This window comes from Lagenorhynchus albirostris, chromosome 18, assembly GCF_949774975.1.
Source record: "Lagenorhynchus albirostris chromosome 18, mLagAlb1.1, whole genome shotgun sequence".
Lineage (NCBI taxonomy): Eukaryota > Metazoa > Chordata > Mammalia > Artiodactyla > Delphinidae > Lagenorhynchus > Lagenorhynchus albirostris.
The window spans coordinates 24,859,615-24,875,738 of record NC_083112.1 but is presented as its reverse complement, the minus strand read 5'-3'; the positions used below and the strand labels follow the sequence as shown (position 1 = coordinate 24,875,738).

The 16,124-nt window shown below is 47.3% G+C and overlaps 1 protein-coding gene across 1 annotated transcript; it reads left to right on the top strand.

Moving 5' to 3' along the window:
* Nucleotides 1–813: 813 nt before the first annotated feature.
* RGCC (regulator of cell cycle) lies at nucleotides 814–14,037 on the top strand. Its single transcript, XM_060129639.1, has 5 exons — nucleotides 814–1,051; nucleotides 1,597–1,782; nucleotides 10,434–10,541; nucleotides 12,298–12,360; nucleotides 13,652–14,037. The coding sequence occupies exons 1-5, from the start codon at nucleotides 1,003–1,005 to the stop codon at nucleotides 13,657–13,659; spliced, it is 414 nt and encodes a 137-aa protein (XP_059985622.1). The 5' UTR covers nucleotides 814–1,002; the 3' UTR covers nucleotides 13,660–14,037.
* Nucleotides 14,038–16,124: the final 2,087 nt, after the last annotated feature.

Here is a 16,124-nt window from a genome sequence, read left to right as displayed (position 1 = left end):
TGGTTGTTGAGCACTCGATATGTGTCTAGTGCAACTGAGGGACTTTTAGTTGCTTTGCATTTAAGAAGCCACCCGTGGCAAGTGGCTACCGCATCGGGCAGCGCAACGTGCAGGGCTTTCACGGTCAGGACTCGTCCCCTGCCAGGCGGCTCTCCCTCTACGCAGTAATTTGTTCTCTTAAACTTCTCCTGAACAAAGTCGGGGCTGCAGTGAACACCCAGGACCGTAGTCAGGCTCTGGGGCTCGGGGATGGGAACAATGAAGGTTCGTCAACTCCTGGACTCCACCGACTTGTCCCTCTGGCCCCCTACCCTCTCTACTCTGTCCGCCCGCAACCCTCAAGTCCCTTGGGGGCAATGGGGAGGAGACGCGCGGGAGACTCCCTCTGCGGCTCCCATATGGGTCTGGGTCTTGCACGGCTTTCGCCTACTTTATTCTTCGCAACAAACCCAGGAGACTCAGCATTTCCATTTCACAGATGAGGAAACTGAGGCTCGTGGAGCTTCAGGGCACAGGGCGGGAATCAGCCGAACACCAGCCCTAAACCCTTTGGGGCCTTGGTGTCGCCAAAGCTACTTTCGTGGGGCGCGTTGTCAGGGCGCGCGGGGAAGGCGGCGGGTAAATATTTGGGGCTGTAACCTGGGCTCCGGCGACTCCGCGTCACTGCGGTTCCCCAGCGGGCGCGTGGCGAGGGCGGTGCCTGGGGGACAGGGGCGTCTCTGGCGCGGCGACAGGGACAGACCCGGCGGCCAGGCTCCCGTGGCCCCGCCCCGGCCCGCCCCCGCCCGCGGCTATAAGACCTTGGGACTGCTGGTGGCTGCGGCCCGGGAAAGATCTGGCGGGCGGACGGCGCAGGCAGCTGCGCGGCGGGAGCGCAGCCGGACTAGGGGACAGGCAGAGCGGGACGAGGAGAGGGGACGGACGGCCTCAGCGGGAGCGCCTGCACGATCCCGCGCCCAGACCTCGCAGGACCCCCCGACGCGCGCCGGGCCTAGCCCGCCCATGAAGCCGCCAGCCGTGCAGGGCAGCCCCGCGGCCGCCGCGGCCGCAAGTGAGTGGGGGTCTCCTTAAAGCCGGGGCCTTGCGCGAAAGAAGCGGAATCCCGCGTCGTCTCGTTTCATCCCTCCCCCAGCCTCACCGTCGGGACTCTGCCCCGGGGCGAGTTCAGCCTCCTCCCCACGCGGGGCTGGGGGTCCGAGCCCGACACGTCACGGGCGCATCCTGACTCAGTCCTCCCACCGCCACCCGGTTCACACGCGCCCCCGGGGAGCGAACGCGGGGAAGAGTCCCCGACAGCGCGTGGGAAAGAGTTCGGCTGTGTCACTTAGATGCGTGACCTTTGGCCTGCAACTTCCCCGGGTCGAGGCTCGCTCACTTTATCTCGAAAACGGGCGCGACACCAAGGCGCACTTCAGGGGGTGGTGGTGAGTATTAAAAGATAACAGCGAGCAACGGGCAGCGACAGCCGGGCTGTCCCCGGGCCAGCGCGCGGTCAGCGTTAGTTAGCGATCCTTGGGAACCGTGCGGCCCCTGCCGGGCCCGGGGTGGGACGGCCGCCCCACCCCACCCTCACCTGAGCCCGCCGTCCCTCCCCAGCCCCGGCCTTGGACTCGGCCGACGCGGGGGACCTGAGCGACGCGCTGTGCGAGTTTGATGCGGTGCTGGCCGACTTCGCGTCGCCCTTCCACGAGCGCCACTTCCACTACGAAGAGCACCTGGAGCGCATGAAGCGGCGGAGCAGCGCCAGCGTCAGCGACAGCAGCGGCTTCAGCGACTCGGAGAGTAAGTGTGGCCCCGCCGGGGAAGGTGCCGGAGCCCTGGGGACTCCCCGTACCCGGCCCGCGGAGGAGCGCTCTGGGCTCGGGGCTCAGCTTGCTTATCGGGGCCGGGCGGGGTTATAGCCCCAAAGCTCAGCGCGGTCTCTAGGACTCTAGGCGTCTCCGGGGCTGCAGGCCCGGCGGGGGCAAGACCTCTGAGGATGGTCTCGGGAAGGCTCTTGGAGGGCAGGCTGGTCTACCTGCCTCCGGCAGGTGTCAGGACGCAGGAGGGTCGAAGCGGTAGGACTCCTGGGACCCCAGCCAGGCCTTCCCGCGGCTCCCCGACCTCCTCTCCTTTCCCCTTCTTTCCCCTCTCAGCCGTATCTTCAGAGGCTGTGGAGCAAGTGCTACAGGCATGGGGTCGGGGCGCATGGGAGGGCACAATATGGACATATTTGTGAAACCAGGAAAGATTTCATAAGCTCCCGTTCTTAGATTTTTGAAACACTTGCACTTTCTTCTGGCCCTGAGCTCCCAGACTTGTTGCTACACTGCCCGAAGTTTTGAAAGAATCCCTGGCACTGCTGAGTTCAAGTATTTAGAAAGTGTCCCTCATCCTTCAAGCAGGTCCATCACGTGGACGGCTGGCTCTGACTCCCCACCCAGTTGGGGGTGGGCAGAGAGCAGATGGGCCCAGAGCTGCTTTCTGGTGACTTTGCTCATAGTGACGACTACCCCCCGCGTCTCTCTGTCCTAAACAACCTTGTTACAAAGAGAGACCATTTTTTCCAGGAACTCGAATGTCCCGATAGGATTTTGGATACCTTTTCAGGCATCAAATGGCAAATCGGGTGACTTTTCAGTATTATGTGACTGGTGTTTTACCCAGCCTGGATTACTTCCTATTTTTCAAAGTGAATTTTAAACATTTCTGGGTAATTCTTAAGGCTTCATTCCCTAGATGGGATACAAGCGTGAATGTCACTCCCTTTGTTGTCCTTGACTCTGGAAATAAAAACAATGACCTTTCCTTGTGATTCCCTTCTTTTGAAATCCGAAGCTCCCCCTTGTTACAGGGCAAAGATACAGTCCTAGGCTTACACATGAGCTGTCCTTCTGAAAAGGAATAAAGGACACTCGCCACCCAGTTCAGGCTTTGAGTCAGAAACTTGAGTTCCAGCTTGACTTTTCTTGGCAGCCCTGCCCAAGCGTTAGAAATAATTGCAGCTTTTGAGGTGAAAGGAATCGTATGCTGTTAATTTTCCATTCAGTATGTTTGGACTTTGTTGCTAATGACCAGACCGCTTATTTTCAATTTCAAAGAGAAGTCTAAAAAATTTTGAAATTTGTCTCCATGTCTGTAGCCAAACTTAAATATGTCTCCTTCTACTGGGGCATGGAGCAAGTTATTCATCAAGTGCAAATTCTCTCCCCCGTGGGAAGGAAAGCTAGCACAGTCTGTCCGGTGCCGCTGTCTTGCAAAGAACAGCTCCTTTCTAAACCACAGCTGCATTTGGCTAGAATATGGTCTGAGCTCACCCATTCATGGGTGATTGCAACTCCCCCTGGGTAGGGTTTCAGATCTGGGATCTGTTTTCAGAGGCCTCAAAGAAAAGGCACTCGAAACACATTCTTAACAGTTTGGGGGGAGATATTTGGAATAGTCTGTAGTTTTTCTTAGGGTATGTGTGTGTACTTTGTTTTCTGCTTTTGTTGTTAACTGTTAAACTAACCCTTAGTCTGGTGGTTAGAGAGGTAAATGGGAGGGTGTAAAGAAGGCTCAGATGACATTAGTCTTTTCTATAAATGTGTAGTTTGGCCTCCACGAGGCAGGTTAGAAATAGTCCTGGCAGAAGCAGTGTGTATCTAAATAGTGATTTCTTAAGGACGCATAATATGTGTCTTAATTGCCGCTAAGAATGGATCACAGACATTTGTTATACTCATTTGTCTGTTTAATGCTTTTCTGTGGAAGAGAATATTTGAGAGACGTGGATCCTACTGAAATTTAGCCCACCAAAGGGGAGACACACCAGGATGATCATAATAAGAGCAGCTCTCTCTCTTGTTTTTTTAAATTTATTTTTTGGCTGCATTGGGTCTTCGTCGCTGCACGCAGGCTTTCTCTAGTTGCGGCGAGCGGGGTCTACTCTTCCTTGCGGTGCGTGGGCTTCTCATTGCGGTGGCTTCTCTTATTGCGTAGCGCGAGCTCTAGGCGCACAGGCTTAGTAGTTGCGGCACGTGGGCCCTACAGCGCGTGGGTTTCAGTAGTTGTGGTGCGTGGAAGAGCAGCTCTCTTTTGCCAGGCTCTTTCTATGATTACTATTATTGTTTATTACCTCTAACCATTAATGATCTCTTTGCTTTGCTTTAAATGTGTTATCTCATATGATCTCTGCTATAGTCCTGGAACGTAGGCACTGTTGTCTCCTTTTTTCTGATAAAATAGTGGAACAAGTTGGGCTGTCTCTCTCTCTAAGGCCTTGCTCTGTCACCATGGATGGTTGGCTGGTATGTGAACCAGGTCCTCCGGGATAGACTTGATGTCTCACTGGACAGGGATCATGTGCCTGCTTATCAATGGTGGTTGTGTTTGAAGGTGTCTCTTCAAGGCAGTGGTCACCTGGCCGGGTCTGTGGAGCCCAGGCTGAGCTCTGTTAGGGCCCTGCATGAGGAGTGGGCCTCATTTTCTCTAGCTGTGAAATGGAAAGGATGCTATTTAATGATGATGTTAGAAACATCCATAAGCTCATGATGAGGAAGAAAATATTTGTTCTGTTTGATGCTTTTAAGAAAATAATAAAATGCACATGTCACGCTATGTCACATAGGTCAGAGACATTTGAGCCAGCGTCTTGTGTGAAAATGTTATGTATGAAGCTCTAAACCCTTGGGACCTTGGTTTTCACTCTACCTTTTACAGCTCCATCACTCTGAAGATGTACCTACTGCATTCCTGGTTTTTGAAGAACTCTTCCTTTTCTCTCAAAACAAAACAAAAAAAGATGAGAAAGACAAATATTATATGATATCACTTATATGTGGAATCTAAAAAGTAGTACAAACGAACTTATTTACAAAACAGAAACAGACTCACAGACATAGAAAACAAACTTATGCTTACCAAAGGGGAGGTGGGGAGAGGGATAAATTAGGAGTATGGGATTAACAGATACATACTACTATATATAAAATAGATAAACAACAAGGAGTTATTATATAACACAGGGAGCTATATTCAGTATCTTGTAATAATCTATAATGGAAAAGAATAAAAAAAGAATATATGTATGTATGTGTATATATATATATATGAATCACTTTGCTGTATACCTGAAACTAATACAATATTGTAAATCAACTACACTTCAATTAAAAAATATTTCGCTTGCTTGCATCCAAAGGAGAAAAAGTAGACATTCCTTCTTTCACCCAGAGAAGCAAGTTACTTAGATAGGAGAGAAGAACGGATATTTAATAAGGAAATACTCTTTCCTGTTTCCACGTACTGGGAATCCTTCTAAGACGTGAAGAGGACCAAAATAACAGTGGCAAGACAACTTCACATTAGGGGTGGCATTCAAATGGGGGTTGATGAAAATAGTTCCTTTTGTTTCTTTCTTCTAGATCTCGGTTCCAACAGGTAACACCAGGCACTTTCATGAGAGCAGTTTCAACTTTGGCGTAAAAGGGCTGCACAGTTAGGACGGCAGCGAGGTTCAAACGCGATACTCAGACGTGCTTCAGGCATTGTGCACATCTTTGGTTTGAACGTATTTTGAAAAATCTGTTGTTTTTTCAGTATTTTCAAAACCGTAAGCGCACAGCATGACTTCTGAAATGTGTTTAATGACATTTTAACTCATCAGATACTAAATTTTAACCAATGTGTTAATTTATGATTCCACCGATTGATTTTATAAGAAGTTTCTAATATTAACTGGAACTTTAAAAGGTGATGCAAACTTCTATCTTTGACGGATTGGAGTTTCCTTTTTCCTTTGAGCGGCGAAGTGTTTTGCTACTTAACAGAAAATGTCTGAAGTCTACTCCGTATGCTGGGGCTATTATGATTTTGCAGGGCCATTGTAGGGAAGGAGGAACTGGCTTCTTTAGCATGTGCAGGACCTAGAATGTCTGTATTTCTTTGCCTCGACTATTCTAGCTTGGCCCTGGGAGAGGGGACTGTATGGCCCCTGGCGGGGGGCATGCATGACAGGTAGCCTATTGGCTGATCTGGCCTAAGAGCCACTGAGACCAGAACTTGAACTTGTTCAAGGCGGGAGAGACTGAGGAGTTAGGAGCCCTCAGGGTGTCCCCGTGTGTGTTAGGAATTCCAGGCAGGTGACAGGTGTCACTGGCTGACACCTGGAGGGGTATCTAGAGGGACTGAGCAGTCTCAGAAGGGAAGCGGGGGCGATAGTGCTGAAACTGAGAAACGTTTTCTTATTTCATCCCACTTTCAGGGAGGCTGTTGGAATTTAGATTTTGAGGGGGAGATTCAACCCACCTCCCCCAACACCCGCATACCATTCCCTGTGGCAAAAGGGAAACAGGTCCAAGGCTTTCTTTTTCTCAGTTAATTACTGTGGTTTGTTTGCCTGAAATGTGTGGGATTGTTCTATATTTACAGGAGCTCTGGGCCAGGGTTACTGTCTGTGGTTTCCCTTTCCTCTGGAGTAGCACACGCTGGTGCCAACCCCAAATTACCTTTCTCTCCACCCCCAAACGAAAAAAGCACGTCTACCTTTTAAACAAGCCTCTGTTTTTGTAGCTGAGTTTCCCAAGCTCTGCTGGCGCTCCTGCAGTTAGATGTTTGCATATTTAATATGTTCACATTGCTTTTGATGATGTCTTAGAAAACTTGGTCCCTGAATTCGCGGTTCCTGGCTTCAGCGCACCAACTTGACTGGCCGAGGACATTTCTGATGGGGCTTTAGAGCTGATAGCAGTAGATGTTGTAAGGCCCTAAAATATCTGGTCTTGCCACCTGCCGTGGTTCCCCAAATCATCAGTGTTATGTGTCCCTTGAACCCCTGTTAATGGCAGCACCTAATATTGGGTGGGGCAGCAATACATTAGTATGCTATCAGCCTGTGACACATTCCTGTCCTTTATCAGACTAATGAGCTGTTATTTCTAGAACTCAAGAAATAGAGTTCTAGGGGAATGAAAAGAACAGGAAGTCAGGCTTTGCTTCCCTTTTAATATACACCTAGCATGAAATCTTGTTCACTGTAAGTCCGTGGACTGAAATTTTATTGGATAAAGGGTAAAGAGAGGTCTAGAGCTTGGGGTACTTCCGTGTCTGTGGGTTTGTTCTTGGAAGGTTTGTTCTAGGACACCTCTGAAGATAAATTTTCTCTTAGGAATTTATCGGAAGAAGTGGAAGAAGCCTGGCCCCAGAATCTTGAGTCTTCTTACTCTCTGTGGTGACCTTTCTTCTCCTGAGTGTGTCCTCCTCCATTTTGTTGGGAAAACAGAATAAAAGCAATGAAAACCATAGGTATCACATGGAGCGCCTGGCTTACTGATTCCCCTTTCGCAAGAGAAGAAACTAAGGCTGAGAGATGAAGTGACTTGCACAGGGTCACACAGCTTTCACACGGCCTCGGTGCCACCCATCTCTAGGGTGGCAGCTTCTGGAGCTCCTGCGGTTGTCCTGGTCGTTGTTTTTGGGAATGACGTGTAGAGCAGTTATGAACACAGGGTGGAACTCAACTGTGGGGAAGTTTGGCTCAGGGGTGCTGGGGGTTCATTTTCTTTTGATGGTTGAACACTCTGGAGCCTGGAGTCAGGTTGGGCCCAGACTGCGCACTGGAGCTCACGGAAATAGAGAGGCGTCAAGGTGTAGCAGTGAGCTGGTGCGTGAGATTGTGTGTGTGTGTGTGTGTGTGTGTGTGTGTGGGTGGGTGTTTGCCCCCTCCCAAGGGATGAGTATACATGGACGTAAAATTGATGGAGAGTCGGGGCAGAACAGAGGTGAAGTCCCAAGTCAGGAGAAGGGCCTGCGGTGCAGGGTGTGGTGGTGAGACTGAGACCAGGGGTGCTGCCAGCGAGTCCTGGCTTCAGCACTCTGGGCCAGGGTTGGGGGTGATGCTCTCAGGTGTCCTTTGGAGCCAAGGATGACGTTCCAGAGGCCTCATACTCCTTTCTCCTGGCTCTCGAGTCCGGGCACGAGGCCTGCTTCCCCAGGGCCCTCTGTGGTTTTCCTGCCCCCTCAGTCTTACCTCATCTTTTCCCCGCAAGTCTCTCGGGTTCTATTTGGGGGCGATTCTCCTGACTCTGACGTGGCGACAAGCAGTAACGAGACGCGGTAGGTCTGCGATGGGCGTGACCACTTTCCTGTGCATAGGGAAAAGGCCTCCCCTTGAGAAAATCCAGACTGCAGAGGGCGGCCCAGCTGACAAGCGAGCAGAAGGGCTTCCCACGTTCATTTCCACTGAGTACAAGCGTCTTGAGAAATATTAATAAAGGTGCCACCGAAAAAGTGTCCCAAGGGCAAGTAAACCAGGGGAAATAGGGCTGAGCTGGTTTCTTTTCTTTTCTTTTTTTTTTTTAATATTTATTTATTCATTTGTTTGGCTGAGTTGGGTCTTAGTTGCGGCATGCTGGATCTTTTGTTGCGGCGCCTGGTCTCTTCATTGTGGCTCGCGGGCTCTAGAGCGCACAGGTTTAGTTGTCCCATAGCATGTGGGATCTTAGTTCCCCGACCAGGGATCGAACCTGCGTCCCCTGCATTGGAAGGCGGATTCTTAACCACTGGACCGCCAGGGAAGTCCCTGAGTCTGTTTCTTTATCACAAGATGCCTCCGGCACATTAAAGTGGGGTTACATCAGAGGACTCTCCAGGGGTGCTTGGTGTTTCTTAGAGTTCGTGATCACACAGTTCTTCTCAAAGGACCACTATTCTGGGAAGTAATTTCTGGGGAAATGTAAGGGTAAGGTTTGGTGTTTCAGATCTCAGTAGGTGTTCATCATCAAAGCCTTGAAAAAGGGTTGTTGTCCTTTTAGGTGACCCGGCCTGGACCTAAGAAGGAAGAATCGACTGTGAGGGCTGGGCATGTTTGGAAAACTGAATGCGATGGGTGTGTCGGCCAGGAAGACAAGATGGCTCCGGGGCCACCTGGTCAGGGGAGGGTGGGAGGACCAGGAAGGAGGCCTCAGGAACTGCTCCAGGAACTTGGAGCAGTCTTTAGGGATGAAGAGGAATTCTCCTAGGACCAGAAACCTCTGCTTCTGAAAACCCTTTTTTATTCTGGGCATGTCTTTTTTTTTTTTTGCGGTATGCGGGCCTCTCACTGTTGCGGCTTCTCCCGTTGCGGAGCACAGGCTCCGGACGCGCAGGCTCAGCGGCCATGGCTCATGGGCCCAGCCGCTCCGCGGCATGTGGGATCCTCCCGGACCGGGGCACGAACCCGTGTCCCCTGCATTGGCAGGCGGACTCTCAACCACTGCGCCACCAGGGAAGCCCTGGGCATGTCTTTTGTAACTTAGTCCTGTTCATTTTGAGTTAAGGGGACCAAAGAAAGGTGGTTTTGCATCTTCCTGAGCTGGAGGTGATTGGATGAAACTGAGCGAATCCCAAGGAGGACAGGGAGCCTGACCAGGTCCTCATGGTTCAGCCACCCTCTCTCACCCGAACAGCCTTCCCAGAACTCATCTCTGCTACAGCCGTGCCTAGCTTTGTGTTTTGTTTTAACTGGGAAGGCTGTTCCTTTGTGACCTCAGAGGCCACATCCTGCTTCCGCCGCTGGGTCTTCCTTTGAGCCTTTGAGTTAGTGCAGCTCAGCCAGCAGTTCCTTTCTGCGTCACAGCTACACGGCTGGCTGGCCGTGGGTTGGTTTCCTCCCCCTTGGCAGAACTTAGAGAAGTAGAATCTCAGAACTTCAGAGCTGGAAGGGACTTTAAGGATTATTTAGTCCAGCTTCCCATTTTATGGATGGGTAAACTGAGGCCCAGAGACATTATCTTGCTCAAGGGCATCTGAATACTTAGTAGCTGGGCTGGTTTCCTTGACTCAGCTCAGCCCTGCTTCTGGGACCTTGCCTTGCTCTTGCTCTGGTCTTTGAGGGTATGACAACGGAGGCAGCAAATCACCCAAACTGTAATAGACAACCTGTGGGAGAAGAAATCTTTATCTTTGACCCTCTAGCTTATCCCCAGAATGTAGGAGCTCAGGAAAACCATGACAAAGACTCTCTCATGAGCAGGCAGGGAGGATTATCAAGTCATGGGATCCAACCTTGTCTTTGTATTTTAGGGGGTTCAGAGGGCAGAAGGGACATTTTTCAGGAAAGATGGTTCCTTATGTCTCAAATCCCAAGGGAAGCCCCTCACCCTCATCGGCCAAGCATTGGCTTAGCTGTCAGTTAGACACCCACTGGGCAGTGGGCTCCGGTTTGTCACAAAGGAGGCTGGTTTGGTCATGATGATCCTGTCACCCGCTTCTTTTTTTTAGGGAAGCAAGGGCCTTTGGTGTGCCTGATTGAAGACACATACACACAGATACAGGCACACTCTGCTGCCTCAACTCATTTGGGGGCATAAATATAAAATCTGGAAACCAGCCTATTTTCTTTATAACTTTGCTCCTTTGGGAGATAAACTGTTGGTTGGCAATAGACCATAAGACTGAAAATCGTTTCTAATGAGTTACGTTCTCTTTCCTGAAAGGTGCAGATTCACTTTATAGGAACAGCTTCAGCTTCAGTGATGAAAAACTGAATTCTCCAACAGACAGCACTCCAGCTCTGCTCTCTCCCGCTGTCCCTCCTCGGAAAGGTAAGTTCATTAGTTGGATTGTGAGTGTTTTTGCTTCCTTCCTCCCTCCTCCTGCTTCTCAGCCTCTTCTTTCTTCCCCCTTCCCCCTAACCGATCTTTCCCAAATGTGCAAAACAAATAGAGAAGACCAGTATCTTAGTATAGTACAGCATGGAATGGATTTTGTTATTTCTCAGGATTTTGATCAGCGTGAAAGTGAAATCAGATAACTGGGGGGCAGGAAACCAAATTCACAGGGAGAAAAGACGTTTAGACTCTAGACTTTGCTTTCTGTCTTGTGGTGATCAAGACAGTGTCAAATGACAGTGCCCGGTTCTAGAATGTGAAACTCAGCAGTTAGGCTTTGCAGAAAGTTGGGTTCTTTTTCTTGCATTAACTCTTTAACTAATGCTTTCAGATGACCAATTTAGCAATTAAATGGGGTCATCATTAAGAAACAAGTAATGATCTAACATAATTCAGAATGGCAGCTCCATCCTGCCTCTACTCTGATATTAATAGGCCGAGAAGGTTTTTAAAGACGCATGAGCAGTTTCTTATATTTTGGAACTAGTAAAGTGTCTCCAGCCAGAGAGCTGAATGTTCTTTTATATTGGGCAACTGCCCTTTTGAAAACAAAAGCAGTTTTTTTCCCTTAAGAAACATTATACTTGCTGAAAATAGTTGCAGAATGCAATAAAAGTGGAACATAGTTAAAAAGAAATATGAAGATTCCATCATTTTCTCCCTCTGGCATGAAGGCAGAATTTCCCCCTTTTTCAAAAGGACATTTTAAAATTCTCTTCTCAACATAACAATGTTAGCAACCACAGGGGACTCTGCCGTTGTCCAGCCCTTCATCTGTAATGGATCTATTGAATTGAGAGAGACAGAACAGTCTAGAAAGTGGCTTAAAATGTGCCCTGATTTGTTACCTGATCCTCAAGAGGTAGAAATTAAAGAGGAGAAGAAAGCCCTAGTGGCAAATTGACTTTAAGAGCTAAGAACAATGAGCTATTTGTGGCCAGCGGGGGCTAATTAATAAAAATATCCAGTAGTGCATTCAGAGAGGGCATGAATGATGAACTCTAGAGAAAAAAGTAAGATACACAGAAAGAAGTACATGTCTCAGGATATAGAGGGAACAAAATCATAATGAGGACTTGTTACTCTGTGCTAGCACCTGGATGGGATGAGGCTGTCTAGACCCAGGAGCTTCCTGTCGCCTTCTCTGTACCATTTTGACACGGAACTGTAGTGCTTAGTTCATTCCATCCTGGAGGTACCATGAGGGCTGAAGCATTGCCCTGGAGTGATAGCATGAACAAAATTGCGTCAGGGGAGAAGTTTAGCAGGAATTAGGAAATCTGGGTGTCCATTCCACATAGTGCCGTGCTCCCCGAATATTTTGACTAACTCAAATCCTACACAATCAAAAAGTTCAAACTTTTAATCTTCCTTCCCTGTACCTGTCTCCCCGCATCTCCCAACTTTTAAGGTAGTGAAGGGAGATACTTCTTCCAGGTTGCTGGGATAGGGGTGGGGTATGGGGGTGGGTGATGAACTACAAAAACCAGAAAGAAACATTTAGGCTAATCTTCAGAATAAGTTTCCGAGTTGACTATAAGTAAACACTGAAGCAGCCACTTAGGGTTGGTACAGGACACTCTTTAATAAAGTCTCTGAAGACAAAGAGATGGGGTCGCATAATTCTGGAAAAGTCGGAGTCATCAGCTGTCTTGGATATGGAAACTGAGCCCCAACTCTTGTTTTTCAGCCAAACTAGGAGACACGAAAGAGCTAGAAGACTTTATTGCTGATCTCGACAGAACCTTAGCAAGTGAGTACATGCCTGGTAGTAAAAAAAAAAAAAAAAAAAATCAAACAGAAAACCCAACCAGCACCTCTGATAAAGTGCTGTAATGTTTACCAGCTTGCCTGGGGCAGGAAGTTACATCATAAGGCTTCGTTAGGCTCAGAAACAGGACCCTAGTGGTTCAGAAAGAAATTCTGAGGATAAGCTTACATTGAAGTAGACCGTGTGCCTTTCCAAACAGTGAGAACTGACCACCAGCGAACAATGGCATTTTGTCTGAGAAATGGAGAGTAAAGTAGTAGTTAGAGCAAGATCGGAGCCTTACGAGCATGGTGGCCTGCCAGGCTTTTCAGAAAAAAGAATCAGCCTATTGACCGTCAAGCATTATACTGACAAGCCAGGGGGTTCCATCTCAGGGGCTAGAGAAACTTTCACAAGTTAGGTCAGGGGTCTGGTGAGGTCTGACTTCTAGAGGGTTGGGTCCCCAAAGAGAGAATTGGCTTGGGGCGATCCTGTAACCAAAGACCTACGCCAGTTACTAAAAGACCTGGATTAAGTACGCAGTACCTTGTTTCCCACTGGCAGTTACACTAACGGCACCCCATTTTCCGTGACCAAAAATTTTGAGACCTGAGGATGTTGGATCATAACTGCTATGGGGGCGCCTAGAAGAAGGGACCCTGAGAATCAGTCCACCCAGTCTATTTCCAAAGAACAGGACTGCAAGAGCCGGAAGGATCAGCTAGAGTTTCCCGGATGACAGTTTCAGCAACTCTACCCTTGGGGGGCCTTGTTCGGTCACAGAACAGGCCTGGAGAATTGCATCCTAGCCCCTTTCATTTTACAATGAAAGAGTTGATTTTCCTTAAGAAATATTTTATGCTATACTCTGCTAAATAGCTGGGTAGAATCTGAAAAAATAGATCCAAAGCCGGTTATTTAAAAAGAACTCTGTTCTTAAACATGGTTTCAGACAGACCTAAGTATTAGGTGGAAAGTTCTTGTGCCGTTTCTGTTTACTGGAAGATTTTGTTGCCCGTTTTCTTATGTGCTGTACCATCCTCCATCAGAAGACTGTTTTGACAGAGATGATTGTAATTGCAGCACAGTTTATATTAGACCCATGTGACCTGCCTGTGGACTTCATGGAAATTGCAGCAGGCTACCAGTCATACCAGTTAATCAGACATATACTATGTGGGAAGCCTGCCATTAAGTTTGGTGCTTTGATGCCTGTCTGAGAGGTGTGCTCTGGCTAAGCATAGGAATTGTTGGCTTTTGTGAGTGGATCACCTTCTCTGTCTCCTGTTGACAGGTATGTGAAGCAAGAAGCTCTGGGTCCTTTCATCGTAAGGGAGAAGCTTCAGAGAGCTCTGAGGACCTGATAAAATCAGCTACAGAATTTGCTGCTGGAGGGGCCAGAGATGCTGCTCATCTACCACCAGGCCATTCTCATTCTTGTCCTAAAAATGCCTTTGGGCTCATCTCTGGGCAAGTTAGAAATTGACTTTGTTTACCCGCTTGCAGCGTATTAGAACAGATGACTCATGCTAATGTTGTATTTCCTCTTAAAACATAGCTTTTCTGTAATTTAAAGTGCTTTTATGAAAATATTTGTAATTAATTATATATAGTTGGAGACAGTACTATGCTTTTCCCATTATAATATATTTTTGTATGCAAATAAAGTTTGAACTGGAAGTCTGTCTTTTGTAAGCTTTCCTTTTTTTTTTTCTCTTGATTTCTTTCAATATATGTCCATCCAGTTAGTATTCAAGTGGAAATAACACGCCGCTTGACTTCTAACATGGACCCTGGGCGCTGCCGCATTGCACTAGGCACTAGGATGGTAAACGAGAGGAAGTGTTACTTTGCAGTTCATTCGGGGCTCTAAAGGGAAACACTGGCATATGATTGGTGGGAAATTTTAATTTGAGGGTTGCAGTTTTAATGAAAGTTGGGTTTCTCTTCTATCTCCATTCTCCTCCTTTCTTAGGTGCCACGGGTTCTTTCCTTCAATTAGGGGAAATACCAGGTGTACTCAAAATCCAGGGCAAGTTGGGGCAGCTGGAGGACTTATAAATGATGGTGCTCCCATAAAATCCGTGTGCTGAGGAAGATTTGATGTGCTGGCCTCTATGCTAACGTCCAGGTGGCTTCAGTGGAGCCGGAGGGTCCAGATGCAAGGTCTCCCATAAAGTGGGCTTCGCCTGTAGAGGCCAGTGACCACCCCCCCAACCCTGCACCTGCCTTCTGTGGAGGACGGGGAGAGGCATAAAAAACAGGAGAGTCCATACTTTTCTTAGCTATGCTTTTCTATCCTTAAAACGTCTAAAATAACCAGGCATTACTTTGATAATCAGAATCAAGTTATTAAAAAACTCCAATCCTTCCTTATGTTCCTGTAGAACACAAATCCAAAGCATAAGTACTTATAATTTTATTTATATTTTCAAAAGCTAACTACTAATTTGATCTGTTTTTCAGGGCATTGTGCAACTATTCAATAAAGTACCTTTTCTTTAGCCTTTTTCTTTTCCGCAAATTTCTGGGAAAGCTTTTGGGTTGAACCCAAATATTTTCTTTATTGAGATGTAATTCACATACCCAAACGTTCATCATTTTGAAGTGTACATTTCGGCAGTTTTAATTAAAATAAATTAAAAACATTTTTTTGGCCACGCCACATGGCTTGCAGGATCTTGGTTCCCTGAACCAGGGATTGAACCCGCACCCTTGGCAGTGAAAGTGTGGAGTCCTAACCACTGGACTGCCAGGGAATTCCCCATTCAGTAGTTTTGAGTATCTATATTCACAGAGTTGTGCAACCATCACTATCTAATTCTCTGCCTCTATGGTTTTGTCTATTCTGAGTATTTCTTATAAATGGAATCATACAACAGGTGATCTTTTGTGTCTGGATCCTTCCCCTTTGCATACTGTTTTCAAGGTTCATCCATGTTGTATGTGAATCGTTACTTCATTCCTTTTTATGACTGAATAGTCACTGTATGGCTATACCATATTCGGTTTATCCTTTCCTTGGTTGAGGGACATTTGGGTTGTTTCTACTTTTTGGCCAGCAAATATCGCTCTTATGAATATTCATGTATACATTTTTGTGTGGATATATGTTTTAATTTCTCTTGGTATATAACTAGGAGTGGAATTTCTAGGCCATACGATAACCCTATGTTTAACTTTTTTGAGGAATTGTCAAACTTTTCCGTAGCAGCTGCGCCATTTTACATTCCCACCAGCAATGTACGAGGGCTCCAATCTCTCCACACCCTTGGTAACACTTGCTGTTGTTCATCTTTTTGAATATAACCATCCTAGTGGGTGTAACGTGGTATCTTATTGCAGTTTTGATTTGCATTTTCCTGATGACTAATGATGTTGAACATCTATTTATGTGTTTACCGGCCATTTGTGTATCTTCTTTGGAGAAATGTCTATTCACAGCCTGTGCCCATTTTTAAATAAGTTGTCTTTATTATTGTTGAGTTGCAGGAGTTTTCTATGTATTCTGTATACAAGTTCTTTACCAGACATCTGATTTGAAAATTTTTCTTCTATTTTGTCGGTTGTCTTTTCACTTTTTTGTTAGCGTCCTTTGAAGCACTAACTTTTGATGAAGTCCAATTTATCTATTTCTCTTTTGCCACCTGTGCTTTTGGTGTCATATCTAACCATTGCCTAATTAAAGGTCACGAAGAGTTACTTGTATATTTTCTTTTAAGAGTTCTATAAGATTATACAAATCTTACATTTAGGTGTTTCGTCAA